Source organism: Lepisosteus platostomus, chromosome 24 (genome assembly GCF_059453375.1).
Source record: "Lepisosteus platostomus isolate fLepPlt1 chromosome 24, fLepPlt1.hap1, whole genome shotgun sequence".
Lineage (NCBI taxonomy): Eukaryota > Metazoa > Chordata > Actinopteri > Semionotiformes > Lepisosteidae > Lepisosteus > Lepisosteus platostomus.
The window spans coordinates 16,287,025-16,313,821 of NC_142634.1; the positions used below are offsets into that span (position 1 = coordinate 16,287,025).

At 41.8% G+C, this 26,797-nt stretch overlaps 2 protein-coding genes across 3 annotated transcripts in view; one reads left to right on the forward strand and one right to left on the reverse strand.

Moving 5' to 3' along the window:
* Nucleotides 1-633: 633 nt before the first annotated feature.
* On the reverse strand, nucleotides 634-3,090 carry LOC148641774 (dual specificity protein phosphatase 18). The gene is made up of 2 exons (XM_088618588.1): nucleotides 2,139-3,090; nucleotides 634-1,768 (listed from the first exon to the last, which is right to left on the reverse strand). Exon 2 carries the CDS (start codon nucleotides 1,650-1,652, stop codon nucleotides 1,074-1,076), a length of 579 nt encoding a protein of 192 aa, XP_088474714.1. The 5' UTR covers nucleotides 1,653-1,768; nucleotides 2,139-3,090; the 3' UTR covers nucleotides 634-1,073.
* Nucleotides 3,091-5,091: 2,001 nt separating this feature from the next.
* The window catches only part of LOC148641775 (inositol polyphosphate 5-phosphatase K-like), a 38,593-nt gene continuing 16,887 nt past the window's right edge, over nucleotides 5,092-26,797 (forward strand). Inside the window, exons 1-5 of one of the 2 annotated variants that reach the window (XM_088618584.1) lie at nucleotides 5,092-5,885; nucleotides 6,312-6,403; nucleotides 17,342-17,877; nucleotides 24,813-24,920; nucleotides 25,327-25,435. In XM_088618584.1, coding sequence (XP_088474710.1) covers nucleotides 17,345-17,877; nucleotides 24,813-24,920; nucleotides 25,327-25,435 — 750 coding nt within the window. In that variant the 5' untranslated portion in view covers nucleotides 5,092-5,885; nucleotides 6,312-6,403; nucleotides 17,342-17,344. Of the gene's footprint in view, nucleotides 6,404-17,341; nucleotides 17,878-24,812; nucleotides 24,921-25,326; nucleotides 25,436-26,797 lie in introns of both variants that reach the window. The other variant, XM_088618583.1, reaches the window with a different exon arrangement.

Consider the following 26,797-nt stretch of genomic DNA (forward strand, 5'->3'; position numbering starts at 1 on the left):
ACCAGGAACAGAGTGACTGTGTGCTGCCAGTCCTACCTGCCCCATGGCAACCCAGGAGGGACATTTCACTGATAAGGGAGAGATGGATGTTTACAGAGGAGACTCTTTATTTTTATCTGATGAAGCCAAATGGTGTTTTACAAATCAATTGTACTTTATATTTTGGGTTACTTATTTTGGGTCTAAAAAAATAAAATGTGCATGTATTTTACCTTCTTAGTCTATCTTTCAGGGGCCTAATAAGATCTGTGGCAAAGCACCGCAAGTTTCTGAATGTGTCAGTCACCATGCTTGCTCAATGCAGAAGTGCACCGTATGCTATTCAGAAGAAATTCTCTTGAAATTCAGACTGATAGAAACTTCTCATAATAACCACTAGATGTCACTAAAAGCTAAGTTAATATGCCAGATAGTTGCATTTTGTTCTCCTTTTTTTACGCCTGCTGTAGGATATAAAGTTTTATGCTTATGAAGCGCTTGTCACTTCAGTATAATTCAGCAAATGACACTGTCTTGTCAAATTCCACATTGAAACTGGAAGGTTTTTGGGATTAGGCCATTATGAGATTTTTGTTCACTCAGACACAAACATTCTCACGTCTGGGTCCTTCAGTTTCAATAAACCATATCAAATTATAAATCGGAAATATTTAATTTTATTGCACATTAATCAAATATAAAAGAAACGTGCAGCAATAAAGGAGATGCATTTTAAAACTCTATTAGAAAATGACAAATTCTAGATGTAGACATCCTTATACATTTATAACTTTATAGTTTTCCTGCAATTATTTTTTAAACCCCCCTTGGGATATGTATTCTTAAGATCCTTAATGAATGTACAGTATACTATTTATTTAACAGAGAAAAAAGAAAACCTTAAGAAGCAGTTATTTGGCAGGTAAGGCTATGACCTTACAATAGAAACTTCACATAAGATGTTTTTGCCACGGGATTATTTGTCCCAGTAACGTATGGCTTGCACTATGCAGTATATATTATCATCACATCAGATCAGCATGTACAGAAGCTTAGAAGAATTGCAGTTTTGCTATTATAGCTGACTGTAATGTTCAATACGGGATCATATCCCTAACTTCTTTTTTGTATATATCTGGTATCTCTCCGATGGATGATGCTACCATCTTCACTGTGGTACTCCCATAAAGCTTGTGTTCATAGCTGATCAGCTGCTTCCAGAAGCCCCTGTTGGGCCTCACGATGGGCCTCCGAGCCCTCACCCAGGTGTGAGCCTCCAGGAGGGTCATGCTGCGGTGCTTCATGAGGTAGGCCAGACACAGCGCGGCCGATCGGCTGACCCCCGCGTTGCAGTGCACCAGAGTCCGGCCGTGCTGCTCTCCCACCTGCTGGATCGTGTCCGCCACGGTGTCGAAAAAATCGCCAAGGGGCGAGAGCGGCGAGTCGGTTACCGGGACCCGGACGTGCTTCACCGAGGGGCAGACGGTGTTCGCGGCGTCTCTGGTCGCGCTGACGATGCAGGTGATCTTGCAGGCGGAGACCAGAGCGATGTCGTTGGCGGCAGAGCCGTTGCTGAGGTAAAGGCAGTCTGTGATCTGCACCAGGCCTGACAGCCGCCTGGACACGGCTGTAGAACCGACACTGTCACCATTCATGGGAGTGTGGAGTGCCATGCATAGGGCACGCCAGGAAACATGCGTGCATACAAGCCTCCCGGCTGGGAAGAGGCTTGTGGGTTGATTATTTGACCCTTTTCTTCAGCTTTCGGGTCGTTGTTAAGCGTATCGAGCTGTCAAAATAGTGAAAACTAGCGTTGTAATGTGGCTTTTCTACTACACACTATCCCCTGCGGCAAAATCGATAGTATAGCACAAGTGTCTGCTGCTATGGTATGTTTTTCCCCCAACACGCTGAAAATTAAAAATGTAATATAACAATAGTACGTTATAGACACAAGACACGGAGAGTATTCTACTAAAATCGTGTCTCGTTTCTGAAGCTCCAATGCCATGCAAACAGAAGCCTTATATAAAAATTAATTTATTTTAATGTAGTGAAATGAGTATTCCTCAATGTACTGTATGTGTGCAGCTGCGTGTCTCCAGTGGCACTGTTTTAAAGCCTGCACAGTCTCCCAACATCCCAAACACTCAAAGTACCTGCTGTCATAAACTGTCAACCACCAGCTCTTCCTGGTTCACTACTTCACTACAAGGGCCGCAAACGTCCAAACTTCATACACGCGTTTCCGCAACGATCTGACGGCGAATCTCTTTCCGGCGGGCGCTGCCGGCGCTTGTCGACAGATGGCGCTGATTCCTCAAGGTGTCGTAACAACAGCTGTTTGTTTTTCAAATAGACCCGTTCCTTCTTGTGCCATCAAGATCTCTATTCCGTAGAATTTTTCAACACGTTCCAGTGCCATTATACTATATTTCACAGCTTTAATAGCACCCATCTGACACACGGTAATGGTCGTTGTTGCCATTAAAGATAGACGTATTCCACATTTAAGATAAAATAAATATAGGTTTATTCCAGGAATGATGTCATAATACAAATAACGAAGTCAACAGATTGATACATACAGTACTTAACATAGCATACTCATGAGCCATGTAGAAATTGCGATGTTTCTTACTCACATTTTAGCTTAGACTTTGGGCTGTTGGAGGAGACCCACACAAACGTGGGGAAGAACAATTCTAAGCACTGAGCCACCGTGCCATCCACATCAGTCTTCCATTCTTTTCAATTATCGGACAATGCTCAGAACAAACACTAGGTGGCTTAATTGTGCTTTATTTATCTGCAAAACACACCTAAGCTCCCACTGTGCTCTGATTTCCTGGGACCTGTCCTAGGACAAATGGGAACTATTTCCCTGCCTACTTTAAATATCCCATTACAGCAACCCAGTCCTCTGGTGTGTCACTTTGCATAACTGAATAAGGCTGTCTCCATTTTAGTAATTTCCCAGAGTCTGTGATAGAGCAGTACTATGCAGTTGAATTGAATCAGACTCAGTCATGTGCATCAATGGGTCTATTCCATTCAGCATGAATGAAATTTTTTCAAATTGATTAATTGAACTGAATCAAACTGTCCTGTTTTACTCTCCAGTCCTCGGGTCAGTGAATTGGCTTTTTTTGTTGCTAATCTGCTTAAGGAGGTGGCTTCTCCTCTCTCCAACAAGAAATAAAATCCTAAATAAACTGACAAGTACGAATGGTGACAAACAAGCGCTACAACTAGTTTCTATCCCTTTACCTCTAACAGCTATGATCTAAATCAAGGCCACTGCTTGTGGCCAGTATCCATCCCCCATCAGCACACACTGCATTTTAACAATAGATTGCAGAACAACAAGACTCCTTAATTTACAATTAAGAGGGGTTAAAATAACAAAATATGAAATCATTCTTTATCATGTCCCGACACCAGCTTGCTATGCATGCAAATTTGTAAAAAGCAGCATTTACACTCCTCTTGTCACCAGGGAATATCGAGTGTCACATGTTTTCTTTATTATTCTGGTACAGTGTGGTAACAAAGTTATATACAGGCAGCAAATTGTATATAAAAAAAGCTCATGTTTAAAAATACACAGCTGAGGGAGTCCATGTCTTTCTCCAATCAAAATAATACATCATTGTAAATACAGGAGAGATATTTAAGCCTGGTTGTTACCACCAATAAGAAAAGAGTATTTCCACAAATATAAAACCGGTCCCTTTCATAAAGCCTGGAGTCAGTCATTCAGGTGCTCAGAATACCAATAAATTCTTTAGTCCCCATCTGTGAAGGAAACTCTCATGGTGCAATTGCTTCTGTCCTCTGTCTCCTGTCATCACCATGTCTCTCTTCAAGTCCAGCCTACTTGGCCTCTAGCCCATCCACCATAGAAGGTGGGTAATAATGACATAAACAGCAATTGGTCATAACGATATCACTTTAGTTGGTTTTGACCTCTATAAAAATAGTATCATTTTATCACAATGTTTATTGCTTTTGGGACAATCTGCTAAAGACAGGTGTGTACAGTACATTTCAAAGGCTACCTAATGTTGTTAAGAATTGGGTGCTTGCAAATCCAACACTTTGATAGCCCCCCTTGACATAACATTATGTCTGGCAGCTCAGCAGAATAGAAAAAAATTGCTGCTGGTACAGGTAACTGCAAAAATAAGGAAACACTAGAATAAATGAGGTACTTGTAAGACTGTAATATAGTGCCTTGCAAATCTGTTAACAGGATGAATAACATCTCGTTTCCTTAAGTACATTTGGAAATGTGTTTTCATTACTATTGGGCATGGAGCTTGATCTTAAGTGCTTCTTAAGAAACTTGTCCATCCTCTGCCTGGGGGGTGGTGTTAATTTTTTCTTGAGTGAAATATTTACCATTTAAGCCATTTCCCTTTTATCATTCAAGCTGCCCATTAAAGTTTCTCTGTAACCTTTTGCTCTGTGTCTTACTGTTCTTTCGCTCTTGTAATACAGAATAAAGAATCCCAATTTATATTTGCTTTGGATCTTGTTCATTACCTGTCCATGCAACCTCCATTTCTTTAACTCAATTCTACTCTTTCATAACACATTTAAAGTGTTATCTTTGTCCCTGTGTTTTTTTTCTCATTTTATAATTTAACTGATTTATTAACCCATTACGACCACTGCTGTCTAGTCTTTGATTTGTTTGGGATTAATCTGTTCTGCACTTTAAATTGCTGACATCCATTCTCTTCCATATCTACATTATCTAACTTTTAAAACTGCTACACACTGTACTGTATATGTATGTAAAGATGTACAATGTGTTTTCCGCTGAGTGTGGTATTTTGAACCCGATGTCGTGTACTGGTGTCGGATGTCAGTAGGACCTGGCTGAAACAATGCAAAACCTCAATCACCAGCATAATAAAAGCTGTGTCTTTAAAACTTTCACTAGGCTGTGCTCTGGCCTATATAACCGAGTGGGTGAGACATCAGCTCTACGTGCCGGCGCTGAAGTTGGATGTGCTGTCTCTCCTGTCTGCGAAACGCGAGTCGTTTACGTCATGTCAAGAACACGATATCTCATTATCAAGCAATTTTAAAATTGCACTTCCCCTTCTTAACACGGGCTCTGCTCAGTGTGCCCCGTTGTTACAACACTCCAGATCTTAGCCCACAGTTTGCCTTCCAAGGAGATCCAACAGGGATCCTAAAAATAGCACCTGTGGCGGTCTTCCGCGCTTAAAAGGGCTCTGATACTGCACTTAGATGTAAAGGCAGGGTAATCTCATGCTCTTGTTCAGCTGACCAGTGAAAACCATGGGAACCTGCTCCCTGATGTCACTGTGCTCTCTTAGCTTAATAATTGTCTTTATAATTAAAGGCGGTGGCGGAGAGAAAGAGCTCCGAAGTCACCTCAGCTGCCTCATGTGAACGACACCACCGAACCGGCCAGCACACATTAACGAGACATGGAAATGTGTGCTGGCCGTAGGCTCCGTGGAGTTCATTTATATAATCAGCAGAATAAAACCTAACAACCCAATTGGTGCGTTTACAGTATCCTTGTTCACAAGAAAGTGCAGAACAGTGTAGAAAAAGAAACTAAAGGTTGTATCGTCTCCAGATACTGCATAGTGTTTTGCTTGTTATATTGCGCAGAAACAGACACATTAAGCGCGCTGCCTACTGTATATATGCCTATTTCCTGGTAAGGTCGCCTGCAGCAGGCCGTCATTGAGCAACCTTCACAGATTCTCCGTGAAAGTCATCTCCGGGGTTTCAGTCTTTCAGTCGGCAAAAGAGGAACAATTCAGGAAAGAGGGCGGGCGAGGCACTGGCTTACATGCCCTAGCGAGAAGCATCATTCCAGAAGCCGAAACACACAGCACCGCAAGAGCTGTGGTGATGTATGTATCCCTTTAATTCCAGCAAAACGGCTGTTTCCTTCGAACAAGAGCCGCCGGCACACGATGAGTGCTTACATCCCCGGTTGTAGTCGGCGACATCTGTCATCTTGGCTGCGATATTAACTGGCGAATACAGACGATTGCTTGATTTTGCTAATACAGTGTATACGTCGCCTATATACTGCGAGACGCCAGCTGCAGGTCCGAATCAGACCCGGATCCCGATCCTTCTGAAATAACACGGCAAGCCTATGGAAATTTCCTGTTACTTGAACACTAAGGCAGAAGGGATACATTTATCCAGACTTTGAAGGAATGCACCTGATTTTCCGAGAGCTTTATTTCCATCTGGACATTAGAAGACGAGTCAATTGCAGACCGCTTTTCTTTTAACGGTGTGCAATTTATTTTTTTTTCTCCCCCAAGACTAGAAGCGCACCAATCGGTCAAGTCTGCATCTGCCTTTCCTGCGGGTCACCCTGCAGTCTGATCTCACAGCACAACCTGCCCTGGCTAAGGTAAGCGCTCCCATCTCTGCGCCGCGACCAGCTCGGCAGCGTCCAACATCGTCGCGGTGACATTTATCTGTATCTGTCCGGCAGTTTTGCGCTTGTGTTTTGCTCACTGTATCGAAAACTGAAACGGAAATCGCTTTGCACGGTACACCTCTCCGCTCTTTTTTTTTTGCGTGCGGTACGGTCATTTAGTGCAGTTTATGCCCCCAGGCAACCATTGATCGTCCAGTCTCCCGTCAAAAATCAGTACTTAATGTCATAAACAACAAAAAAGAAGGCTCGGATGTGAATTGTGTTTTTGCCTCACCAGCAGCAAATACAACCCATTCTTTGTCCTTGCAGAATAGTTTCTTGTACTTTAATTAAATAGGTCGCAGTCTTGTTTATTTGTTTTTAATGAATTATTATCAGAAATAAAAACATCCGAAGTGTCTAGTGTGCAGCCTACAGCCCGAAGAATGTGTAGTTCTATATAATATTTAAAAGTAATGCTTATTTTTATTGGTGCACTTAAAATAATATCATCCGACTTCATCGTTGTTCATGTGCTTGTCGCTGGTGGTTGCGTTACTTTGCGTTGCTTTGAAAGCGTTGTATCGTGCTGGCCCTGTAAAGTTGAAACAGGAAGTTGGCGGTAAAGACTGAGCTGCTGTACATTCGTTTGCATCATATCTCCACTGACAATCTCTTCCACGTTTCTCCTTCTCCAGTCGTTCACGCTTCTTGGAAGGGGATTATCATCATAATGGGTAGTTAGTACTGTATGTGCAAATAATGTGAGTTAATGTTTGAACTGAGGCTTTGGAAATCATGCAGTAAGTACTGGATAAATAGGAAGGTCAGGACATTGTGCGGAATAGCGTGAAATTATATTATATATTAATATTTCAACTCATTTTATGAACTTTGCTGTAGGCTATACTATATATACTTACTTTAAAAGACCTTTGTAGTGTTCATTTACATTGAGGAATTCGGTTTAAAATATCTTAATTTAAAGCTACTATACAAAGAAAATGTGTATGAAACACTAATACTTTTTTGGTAGACCATCTCATATTATTGTTTAAATGTTACATGTTTTCTACATTTTCTAAACAATTAGTTGGTTAACAATTCTTTAGAATTATGCAGTAAACATTTTAACATTGTCAATTTAATTCATTCTGGCTCTTCGTTTCTTTTGGGGCAGTGAAAACGTCCTTATCAATTGGCTTATTTGCCAGAATGGTTGAATTAGCCCATAATACTTTGACATACAGTAGTGGGGTGGGGGTTGGGGGTTCTTGGTAGAATACTGATAAAACAAATGTCAGGGCAGGGAAGTACATCTTATTTGCACAGTGTTGTACAATTGAATGTAATTATTGTGAGTAGTACTTAGACCAATTAATGTAGGAAACTGATATAACCAGCACAGTTAGGTGATATGATAATAACTGATAAGTACTTAAATGTGTTGCATAGTCAATAGTATTAAAATACAATAGCACTGAACTTATATGTACAGTATGACCCGTAAATCCAGTTTATTGGTCACTGACATTTAAAGTCTGTAGAATATTTGTATTGTGACTTCTCTTCATCATCACATCAATCTATATTGCTGTCCTAAAGAAGACATTGGCTTTTTTCTTTTTTTTTTAAATCTCGGACCCTAATCACTACAATTTACACCAAAAAGGTTTAAGATTTGAACATAGAAAGTTATACCCCTGCTTTCTTTAGTTCTCTGTTACAGAGGTTTTTTTGTCTAGAAAACATGACAAGTAAATCAATATTTTAAGGTGTCAATGTTTTATTGGGGGTATTACATTTTAATTACACACTAAGCAAGGAATAGTTTGACATTTATTTAAAAACAATATTTTATGCATGTAGTTCCATGATGAGTTTCATAGGGTTCCCCATATTTTTAATTATTTATCTTCTGTACCACTACTGAGATATGGCTGGTGCATATGGCCGAGACAGTCAGTGAAGATTACAGAGGTATTAATTAATAATAATAGTTCTTTGAATTTTATAGTGCTTTTTATCCCTAAGGATATCAAAGTACAAAGTGCAACACCCACTTGGGAGATTCATGGAAGCCATTCTGTACCAAGAGCCCCTTTGCACAGCAGATCAGATAGAGAAGAGAGAAATTACATTACCAGTTGATTTAATGAGTAACATTAGGGAGATCAGTTTGAACAAGATTAGTGTGCAGTTTAGCCAGGATACCTACACTTTTCAAAAGGTGCCTAGGAACTTTAGTGACCAAGTAGTTAGGACCTTGGTTTAACTTCTCAACCAAAAGTCACTGGACAAGATACTTGGACACTGGTTTGTACAGTACATTCTGGCCCAGAGCCTACTGACCACCACCTGCTGGTCCACCAACTCCACTTACAGCAGTGACTGTGGTTTCCTTTGAGGTCTCCCATCTCCATACTGATCAGGTTCTAAGTATTTGCTATTTGGTGTTTTTTCCCAAGACGATGAGGCTGCATTAACTGATCGCAATGTAACAGGCTATAAAGATGCAATTAACAGCCGAAGACAAGCTAGATTTCTAATCTCAATAACAGCGTAAAATGCAGAAATAAAGCTAATCTATAAAAATAGCCATTAAACAATAATATCAGTTTAGAAAAGCATTAACAAATATTTCCAGTTCTTCCGGTTTCTGTCTCAGTATAATGTAAATTCCATTGCAGCCATATAAATCCATTCAGGTAACTGTCATGTCCTCTACAGGCAGAGGGTGCTCCTACTGAGTCCTGTCCCTAGTTTTCCTGTGCTTTGCCTGTCCTTCTGGTGTGTCTTTGTGTGGTGCTATATATTTCGTGGTCACGCTTTCCTTCTCGCTCAGCATTGAGGGTTCAGATGTCTTGAGACCAGCCCAGCACCAGGTCATCTCCGCGGCCTGAGGGCATAGGTTTCTACCCAACATCGTCTGACCTCCTGAGCTCGGGATAACCCCCGGTTTGCTGATACGCATAGGATCATTTTTCACTCTCCTGCCATTCCACGGTATGCCTCTCCGACGTCCATGACAGTAACTTTCATTTCAGGTGAACTCCTAAGTTGTAGTTCAAATACTGTACACCCTGGGAGATTTCAACCTCTATTTCTGCATTGTCCTGAATACACTGTACAGTATATGCTGCCAGCAGCCATATCACCCTGCAACTCACAACTGGTAGCCCACTGAAGCTCAGCAGGTGTGAGCCTGGTCAGTACCTGGATGGGAGACCTCCTGGGAAAAACTAAGGTTGCTGCTGGAAGAGGTGTTAGTGGGGCCAGCAGGGGGCGCTCACCCTGTGGTCCATGTGGGTCCTAATGCCCCAGTATAGTGACGGGGACACATTCCTGTGAACTGGCACCGTCCTTCGGATGAGACGTAAAACCGAGGTACTCACTCTCTGTGGTCATTAAAAATCCCAGGGCGTTTCTCGAAAAGAGTAGGGGTATAACCCCGGCGTCCTGGCCAAATTTCCCATTGGCCCTTACCAATCATGGCCTCCTAATAATCCCCATCTATGAATTGGCTTCATTACTCTGCTCTCCTCCCCACTGATAGCTGGTGTGTGGCGAGTGTTCTGGTGCACTATGGCTGCCGTCGCATCATCCAGGTGGATGCTGCACATTGGTGGTGGTGGAGGGGAGTCCCCATTACCTGTAAAGCGCTTTGAGTGGAGTGTACAGAAAAGCGCTATATAAGTGTAAGCAATTATTATTATTAATTATATGAAGAAGAGATATTAAAACAGGCAACAGAAACAAGCCTGTTGTCGGATGTGCTAGCTTTCCCCGGCAGGTCTGTATGCTTGAAACACTGGCTGGTTCAGTTGATCATCTAAGACTCGTTGGGATTTCAAGCTCCTGTTTCAGTTCTCCTTCCCAGTCTTTTTCCCCTGAGGCTGAACTTGCTCTTTGATTAAATCAAGGCTCCAGTCTCGTGGCACGCTGGGTATGTGTATGAGTCTGACATGTCGGTTCAGTTCTCCGCTGTGCCTTGATGGGGAGCCAGCTTGATGCTGACTCAAATCAGACTGCCTAGTTAGCTGAGGCTGTAGAAACAAATCACTTTTTCCATTTTGTCAAGTTTATGTCTTCTTATTATCCCCATTGACAGGACAGGAGTGTCTCCTCAATATCTACACAGGCCTGTGATTTTAAATGTCCTTTCTTTCCTCATTGCTCTCACCTGTTATGATCCTGAGTGAGTGGGCACCTAGGGGAGAAGTTCTTCTTTCTGCTTCTTGGTCTATATTTCTTCCCTAGTAGACGATTGATCCAAGATTTTCATCAACGTGCTTCTTGAAGGATCACAAAGATACAACTTCCACTGCTTGATTAGTTGTTTATATCCCGAGCACCAGAATTACTTAATGTGAAGGCAAACCTCTGGTTTTCTTCTGGCTCAGAAGGTTGTCTTTGTCAGTTCCTTTTATGATTTTGAACACAAAGATCAAACCCTTATGCCTTTCATTTTCCCTTTGTGTGTATTTTCCCTTTACACCTGGGACTTCTACAGTAGGGTACTTTTTGTAGCTTGACATAGTTGAGGAGGTGGAGCATCACCTTGATATTTCTCTTGTCACTTCATGCCGATGTTGGCTCAAAACATTTTAAGAGGATATATCTAGTTATAGACTAGCTTTTGGGTGACGGCACCCTGTGTTTGCCAGACATTCTACTCCCTGCCCAGCTGTGTTGTAAACATTGGTAATCAGCTCTTCTTTCCAAAACCTGCTCTTACAGTATTTGTTTCTGGTCATTGACTTCACAGCTGCTCTTTGGTTTTCTTATCATGGTTGTACACTATTTGTACAGATTTTTACTGATGACTGAGCTGTCATCCCTTAGACAGCTGGGTTTGGAAACCGGGCTTATGTTTACCAAAGAAAGTACTAGAATATCCATCCATTTTCCAACTGATTCATCCAACTCCGGGCTGTGGGAGAGCTGGAGCCTATCCCAGCAAGCAGCAGGCACAAAGCAGGATACACCCTGTATAAGCAGGACACCAGGCCATTGCAGGGCACACACACCAGACACTCACACACTCATACCAGACCAGACACTCACACACGCACACCAGACCAGACACTCACACATTCACACCAGACCAGACACGCACACATTCACACCAGACCAGACACTCACACACGCACACACACCAGACACTCACACACGCACACCAGACCAGACACTCACACATTCACACCAGACGAGACACGCACACATTCACACCAGACCAGACACTCACACACGCACACACACCAGACACTCACACACTCACACCAGACCAGCCACTCACACACTCACACCAGACCAGACACGCACACATTCACACCAGACCAGACACTCACACACGCACACCAGAGCAGACACGCACACACTCACACCAGACCAGACACTCGAACACTCACACCAGAGCAGACACGCACACACTCACACCAGACCAGACACTCGAACACTCACACCAGAGCAGACACTCAAACACTCACACCAGAGCAGACACGCACACATTCACACCAGACCAGACACTCGAACACTCACACCAGAGCAGACACGCACACACTCACACCAGACCAGACACTCGAACACTCACACCAGAGCAGACACTCAAACACTCACACCAGAGCAGACACGCACACATTCACACCAGACCAGACACTCACACACGCACACCAGAGCAGACACTCACACACTCACACCAGACCAGACACTCACACACTCACACCAGACCAGACACTCACACATTCACACCAGAGCCAGTTTTTCCAGAAGCAAATTAACCTACCAGTGTGTCTAGGGAGGAATCCAGAGCAGCCAGAGGAAACCCACATGAAGGCAGGGAGAATATACTGTAGAGGCTCCACACAGATAACTCCCCAGATCTGGAATTAACCCCAGGGTCTCAGTGCTGTGAGACGGCAATGCTAACCACTGCGCCACTGTGCTGCCTGTACTCGAATATATTATACAAAAATGCACATAATCTCAGGATAACGTATGGATGTGTTAGGGCTCTGGAGTCTGAACGGGAAGATTCCAGTGAGTTTAAACTCAGGTAGGAAACTATGGCTAACTAAGGCTATTTGCCCTTGAGCAAGGTACCGTAAGTGTCAGCCAAATTAATAAGAAGAATGTATTAATAACTTGCCTGAACCTCCTGCCAGTTGCTTCAGCCCTACAGCCTGGAGGTTGTGGGGTCTAATCCAAATAGTGCCACTCGATCAGTAGAATGAAATCAAGTGAACATGCACAGTCAAGGGGAAGCACAGTGGCGCAGTGGTTAGCAGTGCTGTCTCACGGGCCTGAGGCCCTGGGTTTAATTCCAGACCTGGGGAGTTATACTGAATGTGTGGAACGTGTATATTCTCCCCGCATTCATGTGGGTTTTCTCCGGGTGCTCTGGTCTCCTCTCACAGTCCAAACACAAGCTGGTAAGTTAATTGGCTTCTGGGAAAATTGGTCCTGGTTAGAGCATTAGCTGAACAGTTGGTGAGGACAGGAGCATCGAGCACCAGTGTGGAATTCAGCTGTGGCGCTGCTCAGATACCCGCGGGGCTTGTTATTGTCAGTGTGAATTGTGCACGTCTACTGACTGGCACAGTTACACGGCAGGAAGCACGCTCACTCTTGGCAGGTGGCAGCTTAGTGTTCCTCTCCGTGTTCTCTTGCACCCTCTGTGTTTTCACTGTGGACACCACAAACGCACAGATTGATGTTTGACCAACACTCGATTAAAGGCTCCTTTGTAAATACATTCAACATTGAATACATTGAGATTTCTTTACTGTATCCCTCTAATATTGTCTCTCTAATAACTTTATACCATTAAAACAGCACTGGTACAAATGACCAATAAAAAGGACTAATATATTATCTGGTTAGTGCAAAAAAGCTGAATACAAGTGCAGTCTTCCAGGCCTGTGTAAGCTTGCAGCTGTGAATTGGGTGGTATGGTTCTTAGCTCTAACAGAAGATACAAAAATAAACAAAATGTCCATTGAAACATGAGGCTTTTCTGAATGGCACAGTAAAGGCAGCCACACCAGTTCGGACTGAGCTCTGTGATCACGGGTGCGAGCCTGGGCCATGTAACTCCCACAGTTCAAAGACATGCTGGTTTTTTGGATTCAGTAAAATTGGCCTGGCCTGTGTGTGTGTGTTTGCCCTGCGATGGACTTGTGTCCCATCCAGGGTGTAACATGCCTTGCGTCAAATGCTTGTCTGGATAGTCTCCGGGCCACCGTGAATTGGATAATCGGTTATTGAAAGTGACGTGATGTGTGATGTAAAATCCAACACAGAAACATCCTGTTGAATTTGACACAAAAATGTTTCCTTTGAATTTCATATCACTTACATTTTTACTTTGTGTGATGTGTGAGAAAGTCAATTTATGGTTCCCATGGGTGTTACATTTCCTTTCCATCTCAAGGTTTTGACAGAAGCCTGCTTGTCTGTGACATTCAAATGTAGTGTCACCAGGAAGGAAAGTACCTGGGTGACAAGACAGAGCACAAATTTACCTTTGTCGCCCAGAGCAATTTGATTCTTTTGGAAAGTTGAATAATTTATTTCTGCTTTGCTGCCTGCTGAAGGGCAGTTGATGTTAATGAGTGCTGTTTGTAGACATTACTGAAGTGGAAAGTCTTTTAAATAGAAAATGCTAGGATCGGGCAGCTCTTTTCCTTGTCGTTTAGTGTTTTAATGGCCCATAACATTGAATATTCTCTGACAGGTACAGATTGTGCTCTTCTTTGTCTGGCTCTCAGCCAGCCTGTGCTTTATCCTCCACACATAGATGACCAGGCGCAGTGATACAAGTCACCTAAGAATAGGACTCCTTATCAGGGTGCTTTTCAAGGACAGCACAACAGTATAGGATTTTCTGAGCCGTCATTAGTTGAATTACAATTTTCTCATTAAAGAGATAAAATCAAGAAAGAATTCTTTCAGCAAAATATTCAGCAGCTTAATTGTTTTTTTTTGTTGGGAAGTTAAAGTTTAACAAAGTGTCTGCCAGCTTTTGCTCTGAGTGTTTTTTAATACCAGGGTAACACTCCTACTCTTTTCGAGAAACTCCCGGGATTTTTAATGACCATGGAGAGTGAGGACCTTGGTTTTACATGTCATCTGAAGGATGGTGTCTTTTTGCTGTCACTATACTTGGGCACTAGGACCCACACAGACCAAAGAGCGAGAGCTCCCTATTGGTCACACTAACACCTCCTCCAGTAGCAGCCTTAGTTTTTCCCAGGAGGTCTCCCACCCAGCGACTGGCCAGGCTGTTAAAGATAGAATAAGGACTTTGTTTTAGGAAATCTTATTGATAAGAGAAGTATAGTTAGCCCTTCATGCTAATTGGTTCCTAGAAAGTAATTGATTCCACAATACAATCCAGCCTCTTCCTGTTGGGTCATTATCTTTAATGTGGAATTTAAATCAAGAGGTGTTATGCGAAAATTATACAATGTGCTTGTTAACCCACTTTTATTATACTCTGTACAATTGTGGTCACAGTGTTAAAAAGCATAATCTGTTCTGGAATCAGGCCAAGAAAGACTAACCAAATACATTCCTTGAAGGAGTTTCCAGTACTTACAGACTTAAAGAGCTGAATCTTTATAGTCTGGAACAAAAAATATTAAGAGGAGACCTGATTCGCTTATTCCAAACCCGTAAAGCCAGCCATAGACAAAGTCAACCCAATGGACTGCTTCAGAATCAACAATACAACCTGAAACCGAAGGACACTGCTGGACAATATGGGGGAAAGCGAAGGTCAAGGTGGAATGTCTTTATATAGTACAGTGAGCGACGGGCATAGGGAGCAAGCTACCCAGGCAGGCTGGTGACTTCAACAAATATCTGGATGGGATTGTCAGGTCAATTACTTACTAGCAGTGGAACAGCTTAGTGGTTTCTACAGAGCAGCTGAATGCCCTTTTCTTCTTTCTAACATTTCTTACAGTCCTAGGCTCTCCTGATGTGGTTAGGCCTGGTTATTGCAGACACCCTGTGTCTGGTGAGAAGAAAGGCCTCTTGCCTTTAGTTCTAGCAACAACAAAACCTGTGAACCCAGGTTGCACTTTTTCGATTCATTAATCTATCTTTGTTTTTAAAGCCATATTTGTTTTCATACTTTTCTCGCACTTAACCTTTTAATAGAGTACTACTCAGCATAATTCTCACAACTAAAAAAAAAGAATAATGGTTTATATAGTGTACATGTAGAGAAAGCAGCAAATGAAACAGTAGAATAATGCTTACATGCAAATATGTACATGGAAGCTATACAGTATATTTATCACCCAGGAGCTACCATTATGAAACATCTATTTCATTTCTGCCTCGGGCTGCCTCATTATCCCAATTGTAGAAACACTAATGTGATATAAGCATTTTAAAGAACATTGAATAATGGAGGCTTATAAAGCTGTTCCATGTTCATTAATAAACCTAGTGGTCCTCTCACACAGTCTCTCCAGGTACCCATTAACACAGTCAGTGTTGACTTAGAGGAAGGCTGTCACTGTGTTACAGTGCCGGATCACAGCCATTAGGAGTATGGCATTCTCCACCACAGAGGGGGTGGACAGTTCAGCAGGCACAACAGGAAAGCCTCTGCACTGAAATGTCACGTCGCAGCAGCACAGAGAAGAAAGCCGTTGTCTTTTGGCTGTGAGCTACAAGCTGCTAGCTCCAGTGATGATTATCTCTCTTGCGCTCATTGTTTGCTTAGCTCAGCACGTTCCTTATCTGTCCATCGTTCACATTAGTTTCCATCTCTCCTGCCCCGTATTTTTGTCTTTTTGGTGTTTGGCAGGTATTTTCTACTTTCCTCAGCTGCTCAGTCTCCTTGTCCCTAATCAGGTGTCCTTATCAACCTCTAAGAAACTCTCATAAGCCTTGTCGGTGCCACAACAGAAGAAACTTTCTTACAGTTCGGCAAAGTCAAGCAGTGCATTTGAATGACGAGGTGAACATCCAGTGATTATAATATGAAAGGTGCAGGGGTAATGTTATTTATAAAGGCTTTATAAAAAGATAACAGCAAGGCACAATGGAAATTTGAAATTTAAATCTTAATTCACACATTTGTAATATTTTTACAAAATGTGCACATTGGAAATAAACTTTATTAGAAGGTTACTTAATGTTGATTTCTACAGCTGTAACCTGTGAATTCCAAAACCCAGTTTCACTGACACTCATGAGTCTCATTTGCTGGGATGCACTCTGAGCCTCATTATGAGACACTACCGATTGCACTACACTGCGATCACAGATGTTTTCTCGTTCTTTTGTTATTTTTAAAAGAATCCAGCCACAGATGTGTTTGAACAGCGGATACAGAATCAGTACAGCAGAACGAGACTTTCAAATTAGGATGACCTTTTATCTTCCTCCTTCAAGGTCTGATCCATCCTCTCTGAGCTTAATAACAGCCTACTACACTACAGGCCATTTCTTCCATTAAAAGTCTAATCCCCTCGTCCAATTCATCTTGTGCAGTGTGGCGTGGTCAGATTGACAGTACATGGTGCAGAGTCCAACAAAACAGTCAGGAGTCTGTCAACAGTGCATGTTATGATAGGTGTTAATCTGTTTAAAGAGTTCTGTCATTTTAAAGAAATGTCCCGTCTCATTTTGCAGCATACAGTAAGTTCTGTTCCACTTCTGCTTTAAGAGCCATATTGTCCTGCAGTAGAAATAAGTCCTCCATGAATGGATGACCCTGAAGTGCATACACCCTTTTTAAATTTTGTTATTTAACTTTAAGCAAATGTGGGCAAAACCTGGTATTAGATAAACCAAAGCCAGACCCACAACAGTCCCTTTTGTACGATGTGATCCCCCAGAGTAAATCATTACTGTATGTCTGCTTGTCTAGAATCTGTAACAAATCCTGTGTTGTTTTATTCCCGGCAGGGGATGGATCCAGCAGAGCAAACCCACAGAAAGCAGGAGCCAGCAGGATCGGCCACAGCCAGGTCAGACCCCACCCCGGGGCCTGCTGGGAGGGCAGCCCCCAGCTCCACTAACCCCGCCCCCTCGGATGCCCAAAGGCTTCGGGGGGGAGCTGGGAAGCTGGAAGCCCACGGATTCACTCCAGCCGATGCCCTGAGCCTGGAGGTGACGCAGGCCAAGGGGCCGGCTGGGCCCGACTGCACAGCGGGTAGTGGCTCAGGGCCCGCGGCGCCCGTGTGCCTGAGCAGGCCCAGGCCCCAGACAGCGGGCAGCTCCGGCCGACCCCGGCCCGCGGGAGCCAGTGGGGCTGTCCCTCAGCCCCCGGGGTCCTGCAGCCCCAACCCGGTGAGGCACGCGGCCCCCCCACCTGCCGCCCCCGTGCCCCCCACCCAGCCCCCCTGGGAGGCTTTCGCAGGGAGCTCTGTGGACCCCGTCCCCCCGGGAGCTCTGTCCCAGAGCGACGCCAGCGCCGAAGCCGGGGCCGAGGAGGACTTCAGGTGAGCTGGGGTGTTCTTACTCGGCCTCCTCTGGCAGGGGCCGTGACGTCACGGTGTCCACCTGAGGTCTGTTCATTTTCACCATCTTGACAGTGACGAGAACAATTTCGCTTGCAAAAACAGCAGTGAAAGATTGATGTGCTTTTCAGCTGATGTTCAATACCAGACAGCATCAAATTCATATACGGGGCACAAAGAAATGTCTATTATTCCTTTTTGTACAAAGAGAAGGTTAAGGTTTACCCCATTCCATCATCAGAGAGGAAACGCACAGGGCTGTCTGACCTACTTAAGCCTTTTGGAACTAAAGCCGTTTTATTGTTGGAATTACAGTTTTAATTTTTTTTAAAAAGGTAGTAGATTCGTCAGCTATAAACCACAGATTTAATTTCATAAACTCTTAACCTTCAATTGATTTTTCAAGTCTACGTGTCCCAGAGCCTTGGAAGATCTCCAGCTTGTAAGGCAATATAGACTATTCTGGCTAAAAGGCTCGACAGCTGAGGATTTCCCATGTCTTTTGAAATATTTTACTGCACCTCATGCCTGTTCTCCTTTCTTGTTCATTGACAGTACCTGTTTTAAAAGTTTCAAAGCAGCTGAAGCTGTTTTTTTTATTTAAACTTGGGAAAACTGCTATCCAGAATTAGGCCTTCTCATATCTACCTTCACTTATTCTTCTTTGTTTTTAAACACTGCTGTACCTGGAATGTGCTATTTGTAAGGCTTACAAGTAAAGGTCTTGTTTATTTTTTGTCTAAAAAGAAAACTGGAGGTGGATGAATGACTGCTGCTTACAGTTTTAACACAACAGCCAGACAAAAGGCTTAACTGAGCTGCACTGGACACATGTCTCTTTCAGCACTGGGCCTGTGGATACCCTTGTTGTTCAACTACTCATTTGCTAAAGCCATTTCATCTTACATTTTAATAATTCATATGGCATTTTTTATAAAGCCAATGCTGCCGTATGATATAGTAGCCCACTAGGTATTAGAATCTGTCCCAATGATTAAAAGCTTTGTCATAAAGGAGTACAGTTTTCAAAAGCTCATTTCAATGCAACGAGTATTACAAGTGAATATGGCTCCATGAAGCACATACTGTACCAACTGGACCAGCCAAGGAGCATAGCTTTCTCACAGCCTTGAAAAAATCAACTGCATCAATCAACTAATATGTTAGTAGAATACTTACTGTAACTCCACCAGTACAATAGAGTTGGCCAGTTCTTTTACCTGATGTATTTGATTTGGAAAAATCCTCTGAAGCTTTTTGTTAAGCAAATGTGATCATGCTGTTGGATACAGTACCCGTTTACTTAATCAAAATGAACCACCGTTAGTCCTACCTGCTACACACTGTACTGATAAAGATACGTTGGCGTGTTTCTTGTATGCTTGATGGATGGTCCTTGTGGAAAAATTGTACTTTTTATTCATCGTTAGGTTTCATTCTACTGTACATTACAATGGAAGAAAAATAAATCATGGTTCAATTCTTTTTACATTTTCGGCTGTTGATATTAGCAAGATATAAATATGGAATTAGAATCTCGGAATCTAGAATAAACTACTGAGATTTGAAGAGACCAGGATTCTGTTTCATAGGCATTTTAATTTGAATAATATGGGTCTTTTATGAGTACAATTAATCAAAATGAGTATGTGTAAGTATTTCTTTGTATGCAGCACCAAACATATATTTAAAGATAAACACTTTAAAATTGTAATATTTTGTTTTGTGTCTACTGTTTGAAAATGATAACATCTAATTTTTTTCAGGTCCATTTAAAAGATCTTTGATTTCTTCTGTGTCAAATCTCATTTACCTGTATTCAGAGAAATGCATTAAAAGGCCAACAGAAAATCAGTATTAATTCAATGTTTGTAGCACTGTGCACTATAAAGGTTTATGCCTAAATATTGGAATCTGAATTCTATACACAGTAGGCCTGTTAAGTCAAAACAACATAAACTTCTATAATTTTATTCCTGTTTTGATTAAATTAGCACTGGGACTAAATAAAACATTATAGATCTTATAAAATATTTACAAGCTATAGTATGACTAGTAAAATATTTAATCAAGACAAAACAGTGTGCACTGCAGGTCTGCTGAGTGATTGATTTGGCAGTAAAGGAGTGTGATACCGTATCACCACTTCAATCCTGCCCTGCTGCAGGCTCCTCCGCTCATTGTGCTGACTTTCCCACCAGCACTGCTCCTCCCGTGGGTGCTGTGTTGATTTGGTAGATGAGAAGTGGCGGATGACTTTAACAGCATGTTTCCTCAGCCGGCGGGTCTGATCATGGGGGCCTCGTGTGGCTGCAGGGGCTGCAGCTGCCGGAGCAGTAAAGCCGAGGCGATAAACAATCAAGCAGGAAGTACGTGGAAGAGGTATTAATGAAACCTCTTTGATAACCTGCTTGATTCACAGTTATCTGTGCGCTGAAGCAGGAGGGTTAAGCAGACATGAGTTTCAGTTCAGGTGCAGCAGCAGACACGCTGGTCACACAGCTCAGGCAGTGAGTTGTCCTTTTTTTATATTTAATATACCAGGACTAGGTCTGAAAAACTATAGACCTAAATGCTTGACAGGTCCCCTCTTCCTTTGATTTCTAAACCCTTGGAACGGTTTTGTTCTGAGCACTGAAGTAAACTATTTGTTTAATTAAGAAATAAATATTATTTGAAATGAAAATACCAAAGAATTGCATGACGCTTATGCTAACAATCCCACTGCACAAGTTCGGAGTGAACTGAGAAAATCTAAACGTCAATTAAATTATATTATTAATAAAAATACAGAATTCGTCATCCAGAGACTTCCGATATGATCATATTGAACACAGTAATAAATCAGGAAAATATGTAGCAAATCAGTTAAAATGGAATTAAGAAAAATAAATTGTTGCTGTGATAAAAGTTAATACCATCACAGTAGTGAAATATTTTAAAATACATGGGAAATTCCCAGCTGCTGAGTCTTTTAGCCCGAACAATCTATATTGCTTTACAAGCTGGAGATCGCAAGACGTAAATAACACTTTCCGTACATTCTATAGCAAGCTATTCACTTTAGACCACAAACCAAGTCAAACAAATATTCACTTCTTTTAAAATAATTAGAATTTCCAAAACAAACTGGTCTTGTAGTACTGTTTGTTCAATGATAAAGGTATCATACACTACAGATTTGGCCGCAGTCACTACTAACGGAATGCAGTTTCACAGTGCGCAGGGGGACCAGGCAAGGATACAACAAACATCAAGGGAATTCAAACCCTCCACAAACAGCACAAAAGCAATCTTTACGTAGTTGATGTACTATTATAATTAGCAGATACATCAGACTCCTTACAAGAAGCTATCAAGCTCATAAATACGTTCTCTGAAATATCAACACAGTAGTCTAATTGGAACATCCACAGTCGTGCCACTGTGTGGTGATGGTTGTAATGCCCGTGGTCAGCAGGACCAGCAGTCCTCTGTGCTTTCTGGGGAATGTAGACGAGATGCATCAACCTCTTTCACTTCATATCCTCAGCTCAAGACATCTGTTGCGACAGATTATGAATTACAGTTTACAGTTTCAGTCAAGTAACTCAGAACTTAGCCAAAATGGAAATCAGCAAAACCTGGTCTTCTTCAGGTTGGAATACCCTGGAATACAACCTGAAACTGACTTGCCATTACCACCCTTAATGCGGAATCTAAAATCATTTTACTCTCTGTCCACAGGATTGGTTGCACATTTCTTGTCCTCCTCAGGTGCCCAGATTTTGAATGTTCTTTGAGAATCTCATTGGTTTCTCACTGGTTATTGTGTCTCTCCCTGGTTTGCTCTTTAAGTGATTTTGTTCTTATTTGCTATCGATTATGGACCCTGGTGCTTCTTGCTTGCCGGCTTTGCATTTGGTTGTATCGTATTTCATTGTTTCTGATCTCTCTTCATCTCGTGTTTGCTCTGCTGCTATCAGAGTGCTGGCTAGTTATGCCCTTTAGTAGTGTATCATCCGTATATTTGATGAGCTGGATGAGCTTGCTAATTAGTTCGTGGTCTCAGTCACTGTTGTAAATCGGTAGGATTCCAGCAGTGTTTTCTTTAATTACCTCACTCCATGCTGAGGTTTCTCCCTTAATGAGTACTCTTTTTTTCTGTATTTAAACTAGTTCTTGATTCACATACACATGAAATAACCTTGGGTGCCTGGTCCTTTTAATATAAGAATAAATTGACTGTGCAATACTTCGTCTATTTCTAAAGTCTACATATCAAGTGTCGTAAAATCTACCAGTGTCCACTTTGGGAGTATGTTTGCAGAGTGGTTTAATGTGCTACTCTAGATACAGTACAAAAGGGCAACCAGACTAATTTCTAGTGTGACAGAAATTTTATATTCTGACAGATTAAGAGAGTTGAATCTCTTTACTATAGACCAGACAAGACAGCATGCAGACTTGTTTAAAATGTAAACTATTTAAAATCCTTAATGGCACTGACTGGGTTAAGTCAGGGGATTTGTTGAAGATCAAATTGGGAATCAAGTCCTTATACCAAATTAATGAAGCTGAGATTCATTATGAAAACAACTTGATGGAATCCTTGGATCATTAAGCTACTAGCAGCTAAATGAGAATATAAAAGATTAAGAAAGGTTACAAAAGAGGAGGCCATTCAGCCCATTTTTCCCATTTGGTCGTTAATTGATCTAAGATTCCCATCCAGCTGTTTCTTGGAAGAAAGAAGGGTATCAGCTTCAGTCACATGGCTGTGTGTCCGGTTCCATCGGTTCCATCAGCATGTCAGTCAGAGAGGTTGCCTTCAGTCCCAGAGTGCATCTGGTTGTTCCTCTCTGGAATGATTACAGAGCAGTAGTAAATATCTAGAACACGGCAAACAAAATTGCACATCATATTCTGAGAGAGGATTTACTTTAACATAACAATCCTTTATTTAAATTCTGTGCTTTTAACTGTATATGCTAACATTTTGTTTGTCTTTTTTATTGCTTCCCTACGTTACCTAGCAGATGTAAAATATGTCTTAAATGGCACCGGGTGTGAGAACAGAGCAAGCGTGCCAGTGTTATGGCTTTGCTTCTGAATAAAGGCACTTTGCTGTGAGCTTCTTGTCCAGTGTTTGGATTTGGGCTCCATTGTCTCTAATGCTTATTGAGAGAATGGGAGTGTGAATGCAGGCGCTCTAGAAGACAGTGGTGTGTGGAAGTGACAGATTAGTCACTGCAGCTGGCAGCTGGAAATGGGTCAAGAACTGCAGGCAGCTGCTAACATCATGCTTGGGAAGGACAAGCTCAGCTGGAGAGGCTTATTAGCTCACATAGCAGGACTGCCAGCCAGCATACACACACCTCAGCCATATAGCTATGCACACACATGCATCACAAACACAGTGTGTATGCACAAGTGTCACACAGACCCAGCATGCATCACAAACAGTGTGTATGCACACGTGTCTCACACACCCAGCATGCATCACAAAGACAGTGTGTATGCACACGTGTCACACAGACCCATCATGCATCACAAACACAATGTGTATGCACATGTGTCTCACACACCCATCATGCATCACAAACAGTGTGTATGCACACGTGTCACACACACCCATCATGCATCACAAACAGTGTGTATGCACACGTGTCACACACACCCATCATGCATCACAAACACAGTGTGTATGCACACGTGTCACACAGACCCATCATACATCACAAACACAGAGTGTTTGCACACACATCAGACATACTCACACAACCTATGTAGACATCTTGTGCACACTCATGTTAGCCATGTGCACACAGCGTGCAAGGATATAATGACATCAGCCTGCAATGATGTTATCATATCCACTGAAAGGACATACTGTACACCCGTCAAGAACACAAACACCATTTACTCTATATGTACAGAACAAACTGCTACACTAAGAAGCCAGCTAAGTCCATACACAAGTTCAGTACTTACACAACAGCTATACTATACGTGATAACTGATTACCCTGAGCTTAACAACTAGTAAGTGGTGATAAACTCCAGTCCTCTAGGGCCTTTAGGTTTTATTCCTGCTGAGCTCTCTCTTTTCCCCTCAGAGCTCAGCTGGAAGCAAAGCTCGCTCAGACATTGTCCCGCTGAAAACCATGAAGAGAAACTGACCCAATGTATGCTTTGCCTGGGTCTTTGTTAACATTTCTTCCCACTACAGGGCTTATCAATGCATTGTAACACAGTTTTGTCACTGAGGCCCAGCTGGTTGATTAGATTGCTGATGGGTTAAGGATCCAATCATCTCTTTTCTATCCTGAACCTTGCGTCCCCTGTGCTCTTGTTTTGTTGTTGATTTTGAAGATGTCCCCTGTCAATGGACTCTCCGTCAAAACTAGGCAAAATGGGTCTGTCTGACAGTTGTTCTTAATACAGACCAGATAAAGAATTAAGGAAAATAATAATAATAAAAATGTTGTAATCAAAATGACAATTCTATGCACACGCACAATGATAATCAACAAGGGAAGGAGGCTCTTATTTTGAATCTTCATTCAGCTGAGCAGCAGTGTTCTTTTAATAGATGGACAAATGTTTATCAGTTTTGCTATGAACAGTTTGACCCGTGGAAAACAGGAGCGTCCTGACATCCTCCCCCCCTTTTTAGGGTTACCAGCATTATTTTAATCTCACAAGGTTACATAACCGAGTAAGACTGGTAATTATTGTTCGTAAAATATAGAAATTTCTAGTCAGATAAAGTAGTGAACTACAAGAAAGTCAGGTCAAAGCTTTCATTTGACTTTATTTTCTATTGATCTTATGTGTGGTTGATGTTCCATTCTCATCTGTGAAGACATAATTGTTTTTAAAATGACAGATCACTATTAAAGCAGATCATTGCCCTTAATTCCTCATCTCTGGCAGGGTGCACATCATCACATGGAATGTGGGGTCAGCTGTTCCGCCTGATGACATCATTTCGCTTCTGGGGCTGAACATAGGAGATGGGATCACAGACATGTACATCATTGGGTAAGAACTTCATCTTTTTCAAGATTCCTTGTTAAATATGTCTGTCCACAACTTCTGTTACGACAAACAGTCCCATACAGCACCTGTCGCCCTTCTGTGGGTCTCACCGCTAAACGGGCATTTGATTGCTGTTTCCTGTAGTTTACTGCTCTAAGGAATGGTGACTAGTGTCCTACATTAACTTATCAACCATACCTCAGTTCAAGCCAGAGCCCTTCCTGCCTGCCTAGTTATTTAATAAATAATTAAATAACTAGGAATTCCAAAACTCTTTTAACGACATTAGCCATAAATGTGAACGTATGCTCTCTATCAACACATGGGAATGTCTAAGACTAAAAATCTAAGGCAAGACTTTGAGAGTGCCTGAGCACTATCTTCTCTTTCTGTCTCTCTTGTTCTTCAGTCTTCAGGAAGTCAACTCCATGATTAATAAACGGCTGAAGGACGCCATCTTCACTGACCAGTGGAGTGAGCTGTGTATGGACACACTGGGTCCCTTCGGCTATGTGCTGGTTGGTGAAAAAAACAATGTTTTAACACAGTGGCCATTACTTGAGGCTATATTGCCCACTTACTGTAGGTAAAGTAGAATATGTCCTGTTCAAACTGTCAAGAAAGAGAAACTAGCAGCGTAAAGTTCTTGAGCCATAGATGAAAACAGCATGGTTACCAATTCCAGTCACATAAAGTGTCTGGTCATTTATTTAAAATAATGTTCTCTGATAAAAAATATATATATATATCGTATGGCCTCATGTGAAGTTTTATATTTCAGTAGTACTCCATCGTGTGTCTAAACCATGACCATTTACAAACATTTTAATTCATGTCCCATTTAAAAGGAATTTTCACCTGTGCTGTTTGAGCAGCTTAGATAAGGTTGGTTTATCCATCCCTGGATATGGGGTTTGGGGTTGTCTATGAAGAGCAAGAGTCAGATGAATAGACTTATAAATACTGAGATTTGGATCAGAGAGAAGCACAAAAGCTCTCTGCATGTACTTTTTATAGATGTGTTACTGTAGTTATCCCTTTAAACCTAAAACTGAAAGTGTCTGAGATCTGGTCATTGATCTATAAAATGACCATGAAATTGTCTTTCACTTAGATGCCTCAGAATAGTGGGTAAAATAAGGAATTGTATGTAATACCTCATTGAATATATGTTGAATTGATATTGCTTCACAATTCCTCATTAAATACATTTTAAACCACTACTACTTCACAGAGAGAGGATCTGGTGATAACTTGCACATTTCAAAATGAAATGTCCTGTCTCTTGATTTCATTTTAAATCTGTGCATTTTAGTACAATTCTGATCACTGATTCAGGAAATCTAAACAGTAGTTTTACAGCACATTTATAGACTACTCTATTTGTTTATTATTACTTATTCTAGTTTACCCAGTGTTTTGTATTGACACGGAGTAAACTATATACAGTACATGTGTTGCATAATAAAGAACCTTGAATTTTTGTTCTGTTCTGAACGCAGGAAAGGGTCTGAACTCCGGTAAAAATTAAATAGTCACAACCGATTCTTTTCAACAACAATGAATTGAAATGAGTGCAATGGGTTTTTCCTCCACAGGGACTGTGGTTGTGAATAAACTGAGTATACTGTAGTACTCCTTTCAGACCTTTTCACCTGTAGCACACTATCTTACAGGATCACCTCAGTCAACACAGGAACACAGGAGGCATTGTATAATCATTTCATTTGCAAATGAAAACTGGGCAGCGAGGATCATGTTTCAGGGGCCCCAAACACATTGCTTCTTCAAATGTGTTTTAACATTAAAGCTTTGCAGAACAGCCACTTTGCAGGTTTGCACCTGAGCAAAAGAGAGCTTGTCCTTTTTCCTGCTCTATT

Coding starts and splice junctions, on each gene's coding strand:
- LOC148641774 (XM_088618588.1), bottom strand. CDS start 1,652: ATGGCACTCCACACTCCCATGAATGGTGACAGTGTCGGTTCTACAGCC.